General features: G+C 38.2%; 1 protein-coding gene across 1 annotated transcript; it reads right to left on the bottom strand.

The window, feature by feature from the left end:
• Window positions 1–551: 551 nt before the first annotated feature.
• EXOC1L (exocyst complex component 1 like) lies at window positions 552–17,132 on the bottom strand. The gene is made up of 3 exons (XM_055434821.2): window positions 16,932–17,132; window positions 7,121–7,251; window positions 552–890 (listed from the first exon to the last, which is right to left on the bottom strand). The coding sequence occupies exons 1-3, from the start codon at window positions 17,050–17,052 to the stop codon at window positions 624–626; spliced, it is 519 nt and encodes a 172-aa protein (XP_055290796.1). The 5' UTR covers window positions 17,053–17,132; the 3' UTR covers window positions 552–623.
• Between the last annotated feature and the right edge of the window lie 1,549 nt (window positions 17,133–18,681).

The following is an 18,681-nucleotide window of genomic DNA, read 5'->3' as shown; positions in this document are numbered from 1 at the left end:
TGGATGTAAGAGTTTTTCCGAACTCTCAATTCTATTCCATTGGTCTATGTATCTGTCCTTATGCCAGTACTATACTGCTTTGATCACTGTACCTTTGTAGCAAGTTTTGAAACTGGGAGAGGTAAGTCCTCTAACTTTGTACTTCTTTTTCAAGATTGTTTGGATATGTTGGGCCCCTTGTAACTCCATATGAATTTGAGGATTGACTTTTCCATTTCTGCAAAAAAAAAAAATCATTGGAATTTTTATAGGGATTATACTGATCTGCAGGTTGCTTTGGGTAGTATTGACATCTTGACAATATTAAATCTTCCTATCCATGAACATATAATGCATTTCTACTTATTGTGGTCTTTCAAGATACTTCTTGATACCCCTTTGTAGAATAATAATTTAGGCAAAACCATCTAAATCCTTCCAAAGTTACCAAAGAACACATAGGCAAGAGTCCCAAATATTGAATGACTGCATTAAAGCACATTTCACGGCAATTCACAAAGCATCACTTTATTTTCATATAAATAATAGTCACCGATAAAGGGAAAAAACAAAATCATGACTATCAATATTTACTTAGGGAACCATTTTCATAGAACACTGATGAAAGGACATAGTATATGTATTCAGAGTGGCAGAGGACACAGGGACAAGCACACTAAATTGAAGGCATAAAAGCATATTCTCATAAGGACCAAGCAATCCTTGTTGTTGGAGGACCAAATGGAATCATCATTAATGTAAGTAGAATCAAAGTTCACGATCTGTAAGTCCTTCTTGAGGTATGCATGATTCAGCTTGTTTACAGTCCGAGCAAAGGCATATTTCGAAGCACAACTATATGCTTCCAAACTGTACACTTTCTTGAAGTGCAGATCAAAGAATGGATTGTCCTAGAAGAAAAAGAGAGCCAAGATTTTGTTTGTAGCTAAGAAAGTAGCTAGATTTCCTGGATTCTCTCATATTCTTTCGTATGCTTATTGATTGTAAGATATAAAACATATTTCCAAAAATCTAGAAATGAGTTTTCCAAAGCTACCTGGTTCAAACATATTGCTTCTAAAAAGAATAACAATAAGAAAGACCATTTTGAAGCATCTTTGATTTTTCAATATGCAAATAAAACATATGTTAGAATGTGTAGTTATCAAATCTTCCCAGGGTAGTGAATTGGAGAGGATGGAGGGGATGGAGAAGAATAAACCCACTTAGCAGACTTCCACAGGGGAGAAAAGGAGAAACGTTTTCTCAACTAGCAAGTTGGTCCTTTTTGCTATTTCAGTGGTAGAAGGGGGAAATACAGAATCAGCATTTGGCATACATGCATGCATACTTGCTAAGTCTCTAACTTTCCAGGTGGTGCTAGTGGTAAAGAGCCTGCCTGTGAATGCAGGAGATGCAAGAGCCGCAGTTCGATCCCTGGGTCAGGAAGATCCTCTGGAGCAGGAAATGGCAACCCACTCCAGTATGCTTGCCTGGAGAATCCCATGGACAGAGGAGCCTGGCAGGCTACAGTCCATAGGGTTGCACAGAGTTGGAAACAACTGGCGTGACTTGGCAGGCAGGCAGCAGGTAGGCAGGTCACCAACTTGCTGGCTTTGAAGTTAATAGCAAGGAATTACTTTTAAAGTTAATGACAAGGATCATTAAATTGTTTGACTGAAACTGACAATTTGACACTGACTCATTGGATTGAGTTAGGCTCTGTACTTCTAGTGGAGATGCTTTGGGAAAAAGTAGGCATCAAATCTGATCTAGGTCTACATGGTAAAATAATAATAACTGCTACTGTTACTAATAGTAGTAACAGCAATGCCTTGCATTTATGAAGTGCTTTTTCAATTTATAAAATGCTTTCAAATTCATCATCTGCTAACTTCTAACTCTCCTTGAGGGCAGAGTTTTTAAATCATTTATCTTTTGTGTTCCTGGTGCTTACCCATGGCAACAATGAAATTCTCAACAAACACATGTTGAACTGAGCTGAAAGTGAAGTGAAAGTGAAGTTCTCTCAGTTGTGTCCGACTCTTTGGGACCCCATGGAATTCTCCAGGCCAGAATACTGGATTGGGTAGCCATTCCCTTCTCCAGGGTATCTTCCCAACCCGGGGATTGAACCCAGGTCTTGCGCATTGCAGGCGAATTCTTTACTAATTGAGCCACAAGGGAAAAAGAGAAGTGGAGGTAAACATTGTCCTAAATGATAAGGAGGTAGAGAGAGACAAAACCAAACAACAGTACTAATAATTTGTTGTTGTATAGTGTGAAAAGCTTATAAAGTGAAAGTGAAGTCGCTCAGTCGTATCCGACTCTGCGACCCCATGGACTGTAGCCCACCAGGCTCCTCCGTCCATGGGATTCTCCAGACAAGAATACTGGAGTTGGTTGCCATTTCCTTCTCCAGAGGATATTCCCGACCCAGGGTTTGAACCCAGTTCTCCTGCATTGCAGGCAGACACTTTAACCTCTATTGCAATTTTTTAAATAGGAAAATTCTTGCAGCAGGCAGGAAAAAAAGAACAAGGGTTTTGAAGTGAGACCACTGTTTTGACACTGATATAACCATGGACAAGATCCTTATCAGATTTGGCCTTCACTTTTAGATAGGGTTGCTATGAAGTTTACATGAGGTTAATCATATAAACTGGAGAAGGCAATGGCAAGCCACTCCAGTACTCTTGCCTAGAAAATCCCATGGATGGAGGAGCCTGGTAGGCTGAAGTCCGTGGGGTCGCTAAGGGTCGGACACGACTGAGCGACTTCACTTTCACTTTTCACTTTCACACATTGGAGAAGGAAATGGCAACCCACTCCAGTGTTCTTGCCTGGAGAGTCCCAGGGATGGGGGAGCCTGGTGGGCTTCCGTCTATGGGGTCACACAGAGTCGGACACGACTGAAGTGACTTAGCAGCAGCAGCAATCATATAAACTGTGACCCTAGGATGGAGCTTAATGAATGATAGTTCCTTTTCTCAGATCTGCCGCCAGAGATTATGATACTGGTGGTAATACCACCTTGCTTTGCACTATTACAATTTTTTAAGAACAAAGCAATATTTAAAGAATGTACAAGAGTGATGTGATTTTAAGTGCATTTCCCCAACTCACACCTTGCAAAATGTTTCCTAACTGTCATAATTGCCAGTTGAAAGACACTTGTGCAGAGAATCTCAATGAAAGGAAATTACACCCATTCCATCACCAGATACTAATCACACTTCTTATGTAGTTTCCTCACAGAACCATTTGCTCCTTGTCATGTAGAAAATATGCTTTATGTTTTTGAAATACTTGGAGAGGATTAAGTTTTTCCATTAGCCTAGTAAGTGAAGTCTAAGCAGGCATGAACATAGAATACACATCTGTCCATCCCTCCCTCTTCTTCCCTGCTTCATTCCTTCCTTCCTTCCTCTCTCCCTCTTCCCCTTTCTATCTCTATCTTTCTTTGATAGAGCTAAAAGGGAATCTCATAGTTCATCCTATAATCTCTTATTTATAATAGATTATAATATAATGTACTGTAATTGTGAATAATAGTTTCCAGAGGGTTGTAGCCCAGGTCACACATGTAGTTATTGGCAGAGCCTAGATGAGAGCCAAGCTCTCAATCAGCCCAGCCCCATTTCTTGCTACATCATCCTCTCTCCTGTTGCACCACAACAGCCTCCAAGTCCCCCATCATTTTGATTTCTGCAATATAAATTGACTTCAGTTTCAATTCCATTCCATTTTAAAGTTGACAACTTTCTGGCTTCAAATAGCTCTCTTTAAAACTGTATCATTGCTATTGAGAAAAATATAATAAATGCTGACTCCTGAGGATTCAATTACAAGAGGGAAGAGAAGTGGAAATTCCCAGAACAACTGAGATATTTTTACTTCATCCACAGGAAAGAAATATTTAAAAGAACTACACTTTGGATATTACAGGTTTTCTTCTGACAGTTTAATATTTTAGGTCCTAAAGAGATGAGAAAATTAGAAATACTCAACTTCTCTTTTGTATCTATCTAGTTCACTATGAAAGATAATGATCTTCAAATATGAAAGGGAAGAATCAACAACATAGAAATGAAATTAGATGCCAGAAAAGTGGGGATAAAATAGAGCAGAGTTCGCTGCTTCCAGTGTATCTGAGTTGACAGGCTTGATTAATACATTCCTTGGCACTGACCAAGCTCGTAGAAAATAATTATGACATCAGTAAATATTTGAGAACTTACAGCAAAAGAAGAAAATGGTCAAAAAAAAAAAGAAATGGGAATGGTTAATTCCTAAAACTACATATTAATGAAATTGACATTGATTTCTGATAAAATTCAATCCAACACAGAACTTTTGGCAAATATATAAAAGTATAAAGAAGATAATAATTTAAAAATTATAATAATCTTATCACACAGAGATAATTATTGCTAAAGTACTGGTTAGTTTCATATATGCATATACATACATCTATATATTTTTGTGTTAAAATTTGAGGTTCAGCTTTCAAGTTTTTGATACTATGATAGGTTAAATATGTAAAATAAGATAATACTATAGAAAAGTTTTATATCAGGTGACTTTTACAAAACGTATTAAATGATGAACAATTGTGTTCTGAGGTATTCTTTTGGAAACATGATTTTTAATGGCCATGTAATGTTCCAGCATATTGACATGCCAAAAATATTTATTTCCTAAAGTGTTGAACGTTTAGGTAGAATGTCTTGCCAGAAAAAATGCTATGTATTACTTAGGAAAGAAAGTAATGAAATCCAGCATACTTTCACCAAGAAGTCCTGTCAAATATACCAAATTTTAAAAACAGGATTCCTGGAAGATAACAGCAGATAACATATATTGATTTCAGTAAAGATCTTAAGGGTAAAATTTAGATATTCAGACTAGATAAGTAAGGCAGAATTAAGTACTTGTGTCCATCTAACTTACCACTTATCATCAGAGCCTAGCAAGACCTAATATACCATAAATTCTCAGTGCATGAACAAATATAAAAATTTGTATAAATGGTAAACACCAAGTCCAAAGAAGATGAGTTAATAGATTTGGAGGTAAAATCTAAAGTAGTTAGATTACTATTAAATGTATTAAATCCATTACTAAAGTAGTTATTTGACCTTGGGCAAGTCAGTTAATCTCTTTATGTCTCATGTTCCTCATCTGTAAATCAGGAGTAATGCTAGAATCTAATTCATGGGTGTGACAATTATATGAAATTATATCTAGAAAGAGCTTTTTGGTTCCTGTCATTTGATAACCTTACTTAACGTTTACTAAGTGTGAGATGGTAGCATGTAGCAGTGCTACTAGTAATGGTAATAATAGCAGTAATTATGATAACCTATCAGTTACCCAAAGGTATACTTAGGTCTGCCTGCTTCATCATTTTTATTATTGACTTGAATGAAGTGCTAAATGCTGTTCAAATTAAATCTGCACCATACTACAGTGAATGTTAACAAATCAAAATATTAGAAGATTTGATAGGTGGGAACAATAGACCAAACTAAGAGTATGGCATTGAATAGGATGAAGAATAAGTGAGCTTAAATTCTAATTCATCCAACAATAACAGAAGTATTTGAATCCCTAATATCTGTTAGGCAGAAGGCTACAATAAAGATGAAGAGTAAGGGTTGCATTTTCTTATTCAGAGGGGAGACAGAGTAAGCCAACAATTGCAGTTTGTTGGATTATTTACATCCATAATGCAATGGGGTTGTAGGGCTCGGGGACATGAGTAGGACTTCACTTCAAGGAGAACCTAAGAATGGGGTAAGGGACGGAGGTGACTGGCATTCTAAGTCCCAAGAGTCAGTAGTTAAGTACTTTCACTGTATAAAGTTTTAGGGAGAATGACCAGAGATAAAGGAGCCAGATGATCAAGGGCCTTTATTTACATTTTATCCTAGGTACATAGAGGGTATGGCAGATCCGGTTAAAAGGCAATTCATGCCCAAAAGAGCTGAGGGCTCAGTTGAGTGTTTAATAGAAATAAGAATTCAGGTCAAAGGAATTATAAACAGGTCACACTAACTCTAAAGTATTGTATTTAATTCTAGAAAAACTGAAGCATTTCAGAGGAGAGAAAATAGCATAGTGGAAGGTGTCACTGCATAAAATAACAACAGTGCTATTCCCTCTTAGTGTTTGTATGGTTCTGTCATATTATCTTATTTAATCTTCTTATGAACATCATTTAAAGAATTAATGGTTATATTTAACCCAGAAAAGAAAAACTTGAGGGAACCTTATAATTGTCTTCAAATATTGGAAAGGCTGCTATGTGAAAGCAGGGTTTGGCTCGTTCTGGTTGTACCAAATTGCAAAACCAATGGGTAGATGTCATAGTGAAGCAGATTTTGGTTAGATTAAGTAGAAGGGACTTCTCCCCTGGTGGTCCAGTGGCTAAGACTCCATGCTCCCAACACAGGGGGCCCGGGTTCCATCCCTGGCCAGGGAGCTAGATCCCACATGCTGCAACTAAGACCTGGCATAGCCAAATAAATAAATATTAAAAAAATAATAAAACATAAGTAGGACATGTAAAGATAAAGGATGGCAATTCAGAAATAGAATGGACTTCTTCACGTGGTAACGAGTTTTCCATCAGTAGAATTTAAGGAGAGACTTGGGAGAACCACTTTCGAGGGGTCAGGTGAGAGATTACACACTCTTTCTCTACTCTCAACACTGAGGCTGTAGGATTTCCTAGAGTTATCAGTCCTTCTGGAGGATCAAGCAGCTAACTGGCAGTACCATCTGAAGAAGGTGAGGAAAGGAATTCCCACAACTTGTGGAGGAAGTTGGGATCAGGAGAGAGTGGTGAAAGTGTCAGATATTTAAAGTTTTAGAACAGACTAGAAGATTTTGTTTTACCTGTTAAGAAGCACTTGGGAAAGACACTTCTAAAACTAATAGATAAAATTCAAATTTAAACTCATAGAAACAGAAAAAACAAACCAGTAGATCATCCCAGTAGATTAAACCGTACTACTTAAGAACAATATGTCATCTTAATACTCAGTATATGTCAACAATGTATGAAGTAGGATATTGACCATCAAGATCTCCAGCATATTGATTCCATAGCTCCCTTACAAAACATAACACTTACTGTATCTGCTTCTTTTCCATCGATCATCTGCAGATCATTCAAAGACCACTTTTTGGTTACTTCATATTTTTCATCTAAACCTATTCTGTAGTGTTTCACCATAATTATTTTTACTTCTTCATTTTTAGTCACTGTAGGACAGAAAAAGACTTCGTTTACATAGACTCTTGCAAGATAATAAATTATTCACCAAGTCATAGTTTTCTGTATTTATGTATCTGCTTTTCATATAATGAACTTGAACATACACTATATCTGCACCCTAGTTGTGAACTCTGAGGTATCTGAAGCTTCATGAATGTTCCCTCAAATTTGCTCACTGTTCTATCAGTGTGTTAACTTTATTTTTGCTACAGTTGTGGTCACATACAGCCGCGGTAATGTCTGTCAGATAGAACACCGAGCTCTCTGCTTTCAGCTCTGAGCTTTGTGGTAGAGGCTGGAGTTCAACTCAGGGCAGGAAATAAGAGGCTTAGCGTGAGCATACAGTCAGTGCCAAAGTGTTTACCAGAACAAGTTGGAATTTTAATTTATGACAATATAAGAAAATGAGGTCAGGAAAGTAAACCATTCTGCTCACCCAGCAACCAACTGTGGAAGAGAGAGCATGCAAATAATATGCACACTTTCTTTTAAAGTTGCTGTGTGATTTTAGATGCAGGACTGCTTGTAACACAGCTTTTACTAACCTATTTGGTATTGTTTGAGGTTTCTAATCTTCTCCAGAGTGTATCTAAACTTCTAGTATTTGAAATGCGCCATTGAGACAAAAACTTTAGTACTATATTTTGAAGGGTGTGGGGAAAGCATTGCTTATTTTATGTGAACGACATAAGGGAAATAATTCTCTGGCCTTAAAATCATTGAGTTTGGTCTCATATGAACACACTAGAAGAATCAGCATTTGATGTTAGAACTCCTGAATTGAAAGTTCTCAATGGGTTATCAAGGGAGTATTTCTTAGGTATCCATAATTTGTCGGACAGAACTGTTACGATTGCCAATGGGGGTAAATGATTGACTGCCCTCTGGTAACTTATGGTTTTGTTGAAGAGAAAAGGCTAACAGACATGTCATATAAAATATGTATTATGAAGGTACACAATTATATCATAGAGGATTGGCAGTGGGAATCGAATATCTTAAGCTCTCAAGATGGTTGATATCACTTGGAGTGTGGCAGGCTGGTTCTGTCTCCTCAGAGTGAGACTGGAATTTGTCTTTGAGGAAGACTGTCTTTTGGTTCTAGAAAGTATCACTTTGGCCTGGCTTCCTAGTTAAGAAGATGAAAACAATATATTACAATATAGTCACAGTAATAGATCAGCAATTTGGAACAGAGTATATGCTCAACAGGAGTTCTTAGAAGAAAGAATATTGGAAAAGTTAAGGAAAGAATTATGGAAGAGACAGAGTTGGAGGTAGAGCTTTTAAATTAGTCCAGTTTCAGAAAGGCAGGGATGATACTGAAGGCATTTCTAGGTGAAGAATATATGAGAAACTGAGAGAACAATTGACCCTGAACTTCACCAGGTAGGATTAGAGACAGTGGATGGCATAGATTGATTGGTGTTAGCACATGATGAAGGATAAGGTTAACTAGGTTGTGAAAATGTTTTGAAAAGTGACAGAAACCATTGTGGACTTGTGGTGTTGAGTCCCCCCTCTGGTGGGAAGGATGGAAGTCTGGCCTGGATACTGAGGGCTCTAGAGTTGGGGCTGGTGAAGAGATTAGTTATCCTGAAAGTGCAGGTGATACTGAAATTAAGGCAACCAGTTGAGCTTTGAGTTCACAATGGACCTGAACTCAGTCTCCTAGAGAAGTGAATCTGAGCAGGTTGACAAATCTAAGGGGGCACTGTGTCAGGAGTTCAGCGAAAGGTCATACAGTAACACACATTCAATAAATCTCTTTCCTTCTTGAGCAAGAGACTAATACAGAGGCACCTCATTAGAGGAGTGTTTTTCGGGGATCAGTGATGCCCAAGAACATTGAAGAAGAAAAGAAAGAGGAACTGGAGGTCCATAGAAGAGGCAGTAAATCTTAGTGGGCTCTGGCATTAGACATTCTGGATTCAAATCATGACATCATCTCTTACACTGTGGTCTGAGCATATAACTTAATCATAAAGAGATTAAACCTCAGCTGTCCCATGTTGTAAAGTGGACATCAGAGTGATACAGACTCACAGGGTGTAAAGATTAAAGTATGTAAATGATATAGGATAGTGCATAGTTTATAGTGATTGTTTTTGTCTTTGTTTTGTTTTATGAGGTTGTTGGAATCTAGGCATAAGATGTGAGCAGCAAAAATAGAAGTAGCAAATCTAAATAAGATTTTAAATGAGGCATTGACAACACTTGATGGAAACAACACTGGATGGAAATCAAAATACAAAAGTATGGAGGGTGGACTGGTTGGGCAGAATAGTGAGTTTAGTTTTTGACATACAGGTGAGATCCATAAAGTATCTGGGAGGAGAAGGAGATGGAAATATGGAGATGGAGATAGTTAGGAATGGAGATATGGACTTAGGACTTTTCTGTGTAGACAGTTTCCAAGACTAGGTTTATAGGGAAAAAAGCAGAGGAAAAAGGTAGGATGGAGTAGAGAAGAAAAAAAGGTGCCAGCCGAGAGGTCTAAGAAGGAGCCATCAAAAAAGAGACAAGCCCAACAGTGTGATGCTACAGGAAACGGACAGAGAGTTTCAAAGATCTGGAGACAATCCCGTGAAGTCATTTTGTTGGGTAAAAAACAGAGTTCAGTCCTGGCACTCAATCTGACTTGGGGAAGATCATTGATTTCCTCCTTGAGGGCAATTCCTCTATAACAGGGAGCGCAGAAGACAGCTTGCAGAAGCCTCCTTCATGGACTGGCTAACACTGAGTGCCTATTGTGTACCAGTTCCTATGTTATGTAGGGTTTAGAGCAAGAAATAGGAAGGGAATAAAGACTATGATTTAGAGCACATATTCCAACAGTTTGGAAGAGGAGGGATTGCATATTTTGAGGACAAAGGAGTGATTGAGGGCCATGTCCTGAGGGGACCAAGGGTGGAAGGTTTTAAGTGGAAGATTTTAACCCTGGGTAAGAAAACTGACTCAGACTCTGTGAGTCTCCTGAAATTGTATGCAAAACTTGGTGGATTTCTGCTCATGTATACTTATCCAGCCCTAAAAATGATCTACTTCCACTGGTCTAGATGTTAGCTTTGGGAAGAGGAAAGGAAGAGAGTTGAAAAGAAGCCACTTGGTTAGTGAGTTGACGTGGAGGCACAGTAGCCTCTGTCATACTTGCTAAGGACAAGCTCTCAGAGGTGGTTGCTTCCACTAGAAGGCAGTTGTCTGTCCAGACAAAGGCTCTACCTCAGAATCAAATGATGACACTCTTGTCGGACTAGCTGCCTCACTGGCTTCTCAGGAAGTGGGAGAGGATAGGGATGGGGAAAAATAACTGGATACTGTATAAAAATATCATTTGAAGCAAATTCATGGTCTCATTGACCTGTTAGGATAACCAGCTCATTAACTGCAGACCCACTAATTTGTTTCATTAATTTGATAACTATCTGACTGCCCCTTTTGTACAAAGTCCTGGGCTAGGCACTGAAAAAAATGTATTCCTCTACAGCACAATTCATGTTCCCACTGAGATTACAGAGTGTGGGGCTTCAGAAAGAAAACACATGACTACAGTCCTGTGAACGAGGAATGAACAGGTCTTATAGGACCATGGGGAAGGGATATCTGCATCCCACTGGAGGTCTGAGAGAGCTTCTTGACAGGTTTTCTGAGTTGCAAAGGGCCGTGAATGAATAAAGGGGTACTGGGAGTTCTGAAACAGCATGTGCACAAAAGCATAAGATACTTGAATCTTCTAGTCCTCACAGGCAATTACCATTGTTAGCATGACATGGGAGAAGGAAATGGCAACCCACTCCAGTGTTCTTGCCTGGAGAATCCCAGGGACGGGGGAGCCTGGTGGGCTTCCGTCTGTGGGGTCACACAGAGTCGGACACGACTGAAGTGACTTAGCAGCAGCAGCAGCAGCAGCAGTAGCAGTAGCATGACATGTAGGGGGAATAGGTGATAGGAAACGGGGAAGGCAGGACCTGGTTCCTGAATGGTCTCGAATGCTAGGTTAAGGAGTTTAAATATTATCCTGAAAGTTATATATGTGGGGAGATTTACAGGGGGTGTTGTTGTCACTGAAGGACTTTAAGTAAACAGTCAAGCTGAAGTTTACATTTTAGAAAGTTTTCTTCAGCAGTCCTATAAAGCTGGGGTCCCCAACCCCTGGGATCTAATGCCTGATGATGTGAGGTTGGATCCGATGTCATAATAAGAGAAATAACATGGACAATAAATATAATGTGCTTGAATCATCCCTAAACCATCTCCCTTTTGCTCCAGTCCATGGAAAAATTGTCTTCCACGAAATGATCCCTGGTGGCAAAAAGGTTGGGGACTGCTGCAAGGATGGGTGGAAGGGAGGGAGTGAAGAAAGAGATAAGAAGATAGGATCGACTAGTTATCAAGTTTTCTTACATCAATGATCACTGTCCCACTAACTACAAACTAAGAAAAGAGCAATCATGCTTTAAAAGTTAACTTTTTGATACAATGATGCAGCACAGAGACAGTACTTCCTCCTTGACTTGGCAAAAGAATCTCCTCTGTAGTCAAGGAGGTTCCAAGAATTGTCTTTAGCCAAGAGTTGAAGAAGTCTGCTCAGGCTGGAGTAGACCCAACCCCTCGTCTCCATGCTTGAGCTCTGCTGCCAGCTAAAATTAAGTGGCCATATCCACATTAATGTAGTGGCAGAGTGGCAACTTATCCCACGGTCTTAAAACAGAAATGTGTTTGTATAGTTAGAATGTTGCACAGTTGGTTTTAGTGACAACAGATGTATTATTGCCCAATTATGATTTAGTGATATCTATAGACCCAGGTCGGAGAAGGCAATGGCAAGCCACTCCAGTACTCTTGCCTATAAAATCGCATGGACAGAGGAGCCTGGTGGGCTGCAGTCCATGGGGTCACTACTAGTCGGACACGACTGAGCGACTTCACTTTCACTTTTCACTTTCACACATTGGAGAAGGAAATGGCAACCCACTCCAGTGTTCTTGCCTGGAGAATCCCAGGGACGGCGGAACCTGGTCGGCTGCCATCTATGGGGTCACACAGAGTTGGACATGACTGAAGTGACTTAGCAGCAGCAGCAGCAGCAGCATAGACCCAGGTAATTTCAGAATGAACCTATTCCAGTGTCATTATTTTAGTTAGCATTTTCAGAATAGCCATCTTAACCTCATGCCAACCACTGATTTTCACTTTTAATTTTGTAATAGACATTATTGTTAATAATTGCCTCTATTATCATAGTAAAACATGCACTCATGGTAAAATTGTCATTCAGGAGGCTAAGTGGAAAGAAATTGGCCAATGATCCAATATAATTAGGCAGATAAGAGGAAAAGGAGCAACTTTTAAGTAAGCTGTACAGAAATATTTAAACACATAAACTACCATCATTTCATAATCCTAGAGTTATATAACTACTTTCATCATTGAAATTAAGTAATGGGGGAAATTATCGTGAGATATTAAAGACAAGAAGCCTCACTGAAAATGTTTTAATGTATTAGTTATGTCTTGGGATTGTTGAAAATGTTATTATTGATTTAATCAAAAGGTAGCTTTCAAATAAATTATCTAGAAATATTTTAATCAGATTGATTTGGGGGTAATACTTGGTACTACAGATTTAATGTTTGTTCCCTCTAATTCCTATTTTGAAATCTAACCCTCAAGTTAAGTCTATGGTATTAGGAGGTGGGGTCTTTGGAAGGTATTATTGGGATTAACACCCTTATAAAAAGACCCCAGAGAGCTCTCTTGCCCTTTCTGCCCTGCAAGGTCACAGGGAGAAAACAGTGATCTATAAGGACAAAGATCCTCACCAGAACTGAATCTGCAAGCACCATGTTCTTGCATTTTCCAGCCTCTAGGAATGTGAGAAATTAATGTTTGTGCTTCATAAAACACCTAGTCTCTAGTATTTTATTTTTCCTGTTAACATTTTTATTTGACACTCTTATTGTTAATATTATAAATGATTTGACAAAATTATTCAATTTTCTGCTGCACAGAGAAGTTCTTTTGGGCATCAAAATGTAATATGTATGGAGAATTTATGCATACTATTTTCATAATTCTAGCAATACTGTTTATTTTCAAATTAATTATCTATAGAGAATATTTTTCAAAATATATGTGAATACTTAAAAAATAATCTGTAGTGCAATATGTATATAATTTATGTATAAACTATATAACATAAATATACATCTATGTATTTACTGTATATTTTATTTTTATTGTAAATATTTATTTACAGTGTATACTATGTTTCTACATCTCAGCATATGTTTTCACAATACATTTTTTTCTATATATTTTAACAATATAACCCTACCTTTTATTTATTTGGAATATAATTTATCAAGTTTGCTTTTTTCCTAGTTAGGATTTAAGAAGAGAGCATCAGCTCGGTGCTCTTTGAGAACCTAGGGGGTGGGATGGAGCGGGGAGGGAGGTTCACAAGGGAGGGGATACATGTATGCTTATGGCTGATTCACATCATTGTACAGCAGAAATCAACACAACATTGTAAAGTAAGTATCCTCTAATTAAAAATAAATTTTTAGAAAAGAACACTATGTGCAAATGTTGCTGTTTAATTGTTAAGTTGTGTCCAATTCTTTTGAGATCCTGTGAACTGTAGCCTGCCGGGCTTGTCTGTCCATGGATTTTCCCAAGAATACTGGAGTGAGTTGCCATTTCCTCCTTCAGGGGATCTTCCCAACCCACGGATCAAACCCATCTTCTACACTGGCAGGTGGGTTCTATACCACTGAGCCACCAGGAAAGCCCATGTGCAAATGTAGGTGTTATTGAATATTAACTGAATATTAAATTGAATAAGTAATAGTGTTTCCCCCTATTTCACAGCTGGCAGGTGGGCAAAGTTGAGTCATTTCACTCCAGCTCTGTCTGACGCCTAGCATTCCAAGGTCTAGCCCACCATGCGATGCTACTTCCCATCCAATTATGGCTAATGCTTTCTATGCAATTTCAAGTCTTTCAGAATTTCCTTAACTCATTTGCATTCTCTTCATTGCACAAGTGACCTGTCTCTTTTTGTTCCTGCACATGATAGAGCCCTTCCCTCCTTCGTAAAAAGATGTTGCTTTTAACTCCAAGGATAATGACATTCTGGGTGGTTGCTGCTGCTGCTAAGTCGCTTCAGTCATGTCCGACTCTGTGGGTTAGGTGAAGCCAATTCCAAGGGAAAATGACCATGCAAACCCTGAGGTGCCATGAAATTCCCAAGGTAAGTACTAGCAAACTACAGAGAGGGAAATGGAATTTGTAATGTTTGTTTTTTGACCTTGATGAAGTAAAGTATCCAGGTAACAGTAAATTGCAATCACCTGGTTGGGAGACCCTTACAAAAGACAGATCAGATAAACAGAAAGTGTAACTTATTTAAACGTATCTTATTTAATCTGAGAAATGTGTAATGGGATTTAACTACCCTAGACTCTTGGCTTTCACAAATTTAGAACTGCTGGATTAGAGGCTACAAAGAGGAAATCATAACTATGTGTCTCTCTACTCCCAGAAGGTGGCCAACTTTCAAAATCTGGAGTTATCTGCCTCCACAATTGAGATATGGCCTGTCTGATTCCTCTCAATGGAGTTATTTTCTGAGTAAAGCACAGCTAAAGATTTAGAACTAGCAAGCATCACTCCGACTTTATTTTAAATTACTGTTCTGTCTAAATGCATTTGAGATGGTCATAAAGAGATGCTACATTTGGAAAAGTGCTCTCAAATTGATGGACGTGATACAGAGGACAGCCATGAAACTGGTGAATGAAAATTAATTTTAATGTTAACTTTTACCTGGAATATCACAATACCATCTCCTCTTCCTCACCTCTGAGACAATCTTGTTTTTCCCTTACTTCTTACATAAGAGAATCATTGAATTTTACTAATGAAAGTGATCACTTACTTTATTTGATCATTTTTCAGGTGAAAACTTTGACCCCTAAAGAGGTTTCCTTCACACATGTTAACAATGCCAATACCTTTTAACCAATCTTGATTAAAAGGGTTCATGTCATTTATGAAAAAAGACAGCAGGTGACCCCAGCCCACAGTGTCTTTCTCAGAACTTGAGGATATTGGGGGGAAAAATTACATCCATTTCCAAAATTTTAATTCTAGGAGTGTTTTTTTTCCCATGCCAGATAGAATAAGTTCAGTTAATTATATTGTTGGAGGGGGGCATTAAGATACATCTAGTAAATTAGATTTAAATAATTATTGGTAAATACATAAACATTATTATGATTGCTTTATTTTCATAGGATTTAAAACAATGTGTATATACTGTAATGTTACATGATGAGTAATTAGCTTTATAAAGAATTACAATAGGAATAAAATTATTAAATTTTAATGTTGGAGTAAGCATTTTCTCTAATACATTAAGTCAAAATATTTTAAGATATAGTGACCTGATGGTTTGAATATAATGCAGTTTCTAAAATTTTTTCATTTGATCTTTTTCCATAATTTGACTTTCTTTTTCCTGGACTGAGGAAGTTTTGTACCTGGCCTCACACTTTTTATTTGGCAAAATATACTAGGTAAAGTATAAGATAAATCTTATTATTCTTATTATTAAGTAGATATTAGTATACCTGTTAGAGATTATAGGATTTTAAAGAGTTCTTAGCACTTTCTTTAAAGATGTTCTACTTCTCTTACAGTACTCTCTCTTGACAACTTTTGCAAGTACTTTTAAGCAAAGTATCAGAAAGGGAAGTATAATAGACTTTCTGAAAATGTTGAACTGTGTGCCTTAAAAAGCAAAGTGTACAATGAAAGTTAGGTTTTCTAACCTCTTTCCTTAAGCCCCTGAAAACTATTAAAAATCATGGATTAGAAAAAGAAAATGCTGTATATTAAATTCAGTAGTGGCACAAACATTTCTAAGTTCAGCACAATAATTACAGGTTAGGTAAATCATAATTAAGTGAAAAAACTTATACCTACTTTTGGACAATTTTCATGAATGTTTAAAACATGAGGAAAAATATTTTAGTTGAATAGTTTAGAGAACATTTCCTTAAAGGTCCATCTTCATGAACTAATTTCTACCATTAAAATATTGTTTCTGTGAGCATACTGTGAGAAAGAATTTTTAAAAGATCATTTCTCTTTTCGAAATAAGCCACCAGGAAGTCTAAATAAACCTCAGAAGAAAATCTTAGGTCTTTTTTTTCTTTCCCAGCATGAAAAGAGAGAATGCTAGTTTTCCAGACTGGTTGGAAATACAGCCATATAACTCAGTTATCCAATATGTTTAAAAATATACAGAGAGCTTTCTGTTGAATTTTTTAAAATGAGCTCGTACACAAATAAAACTGTTTGCCATGCAAGTGAATTGAATAAAAGATTGGAGACTAATCAGATCAGAAAAAGCACATGCCCAGTTTCATTTCTGAACAATTAACCAAAATATTAATACGATACATTTTGCCTTCCATTTTAGCACTTACAAAAATGCTGTAAAATCCGAATTCTTTATCTTGCCATAGCTAAATTCTATCACAAGAAGATACATGTGCTGTTACTGTGTAGAAAAGTAAACACCCCCAAATGCCCCTCTATCACCTAAGCCTCTCAGGGTTATTTACATTTTGAAATGATAGCAGAAAGAACAGATTACCTGACACACAGAGGTAATACCTGTCCTGGACCGAGAACTCTATTTCAATAAACTCGTACAGATTCTGTGAGAGTGGCTTAAACAGTTTCTTCTCCAAGTCCTCCTTTACCAGTGATGACATTTCCTCCAGTTCCACTTGGCCTGAGGTCTTGGCTCCAGCTCACTCTTCTCTCTTTCTGTTCCCTAGATTTCTTATTTTGGTTTGCAGCTCCTCGGTGAGCCCTGCCCACCTCCCAACCCTCACTCTCAACTTCTCGCTCCTGGCCAGACCCAGGCTTTTGAGAGCACTCAGCGCGGTCAGACCCCTCACTGCGGTATCTGCCCAGTGGCAGCAGCAGCAGCAGCAGCCAAAATACAGCAGCCGCACCAGCCCCACCGTCACTCTCCAGCATCCAGGCTCAAGGAGGCTGCTCTCTGGAGCTCTCCTGTGGTTTGTTGATGGGGAACATATTTATGAACACCAGCAGATACACTTGTGGAGTCCCCTGGTCTCCCTAGCCTAGTAACCCTTTTCCCCTTTCACATGGCTCTGCAGGGGAAGACCACTCCTTCAGTGTGATTCCATTATATAAATCAGCTGTCTGGCTCTATTGATTGGGATCATCTTCCATTAAGAACTTTGCTATCATCCGTGAGAGAAAACGCCTCTGTGCTTGCTCCTGACACTTCCAACAAGTCTTTTTCCCTCCTCTCTTTCCCCTTCTGCAATTCATCCAAACCTTTGTTTCAGGAGAGTCACCATCAATTCCTGGGTCCAAATTATTTTTAAAATGGGCTCCCTGTAATGTTATTCATTTCATTACTCCCAAAGAATTCCCTAGGTGCCTCCTGGGGCAAAACATGGTATCTGTTTCTTGGGAGGCTGAATTTCCTATCCTTGAGAAGCTTGTAATTTAATAAGAGATGAGCACACCAAATAATTGTAAATATGTAAAAGTGATAAATGGCACAAGAGGAAAAGGAATATAGAAAAGATATTTGTACCTGGAGAATATCAGAGGGTGCTATGGGTAGAAGATCTGGAGAGGGAAGTATTTAAATGGAGGAACACATTCTGTGGAAAGAATGTTGTGAGGTTGTGTCCATGTAGATATAAGCCAGCGGGTACATAGGGAGGCAAATTACTCAGAAGAAAAGACTTCCTTGCCTATAAGACTCATAGATTAATGAACTTTTGGGTTAACTGAGGAATTGTAGCTTGGATCCTAAAAGACCCACAAGAGTGGACTCTAATTTCTAAGTCTATGAACTGTCCAGATCTATTCTATTCTTAGGATTCTTTTTCATAGACCAAGGAACTCTTTTTCTTTTAATTTTCAGTTTGGAATCTTGCTTCAATCACTTCTCAACACAGTCATTAAAATTTTTACATTCTCTTGCAACCACAGAATTATTTATCTGCTGAAGAAATCAGGGAGTAAGTGCCTATCTGTCCATAAGTAACAGGATCACAATGTTCAAATGATATCAGAACTTTTCCCTTTGGCACATTAAAGGAGGGTAGGTCTCCACAGAGTTCGGGGCTAAGGTAACTCATTGGTTTCTGGAATTACAGGCCTGAAATAGTTGGGAGAATACTGACAAAAGTTCTGCTTTTCTCAGGGCTGCTCTGTGGGTGCCTGAGGAGGTAGTGGTAAACACTGTGGATACAGGGTGGGCCCTAACTCTGTGTCTTCATCAGATTCACGTCCCAAAGCCCTTTTGCTTCAGCAAAATATCATGGTTTTGTCCATCCTCATACAAGTAGGTC

The sequence above is a fragment of the Moschus berezovskii genome, chromosome 5, assembly GCF_049115385.1.
Source record: "Moschus berezovskii isolate FMDL1 chromosome 5, NW_MosBer_1.0, whole genome shotgun sequence".
Lineage (NCBI taxonomy): Eukaryota > Metazoa > Chordata > Mammalia > Artiodactyla > Moschidae > Moschus > Moschus berezovskii.
The sequence above is the reverse complement of the archived record's forward strand: the minus strand, read 5'-3'. Positions and strand labels throughout refer to the sequence as shown.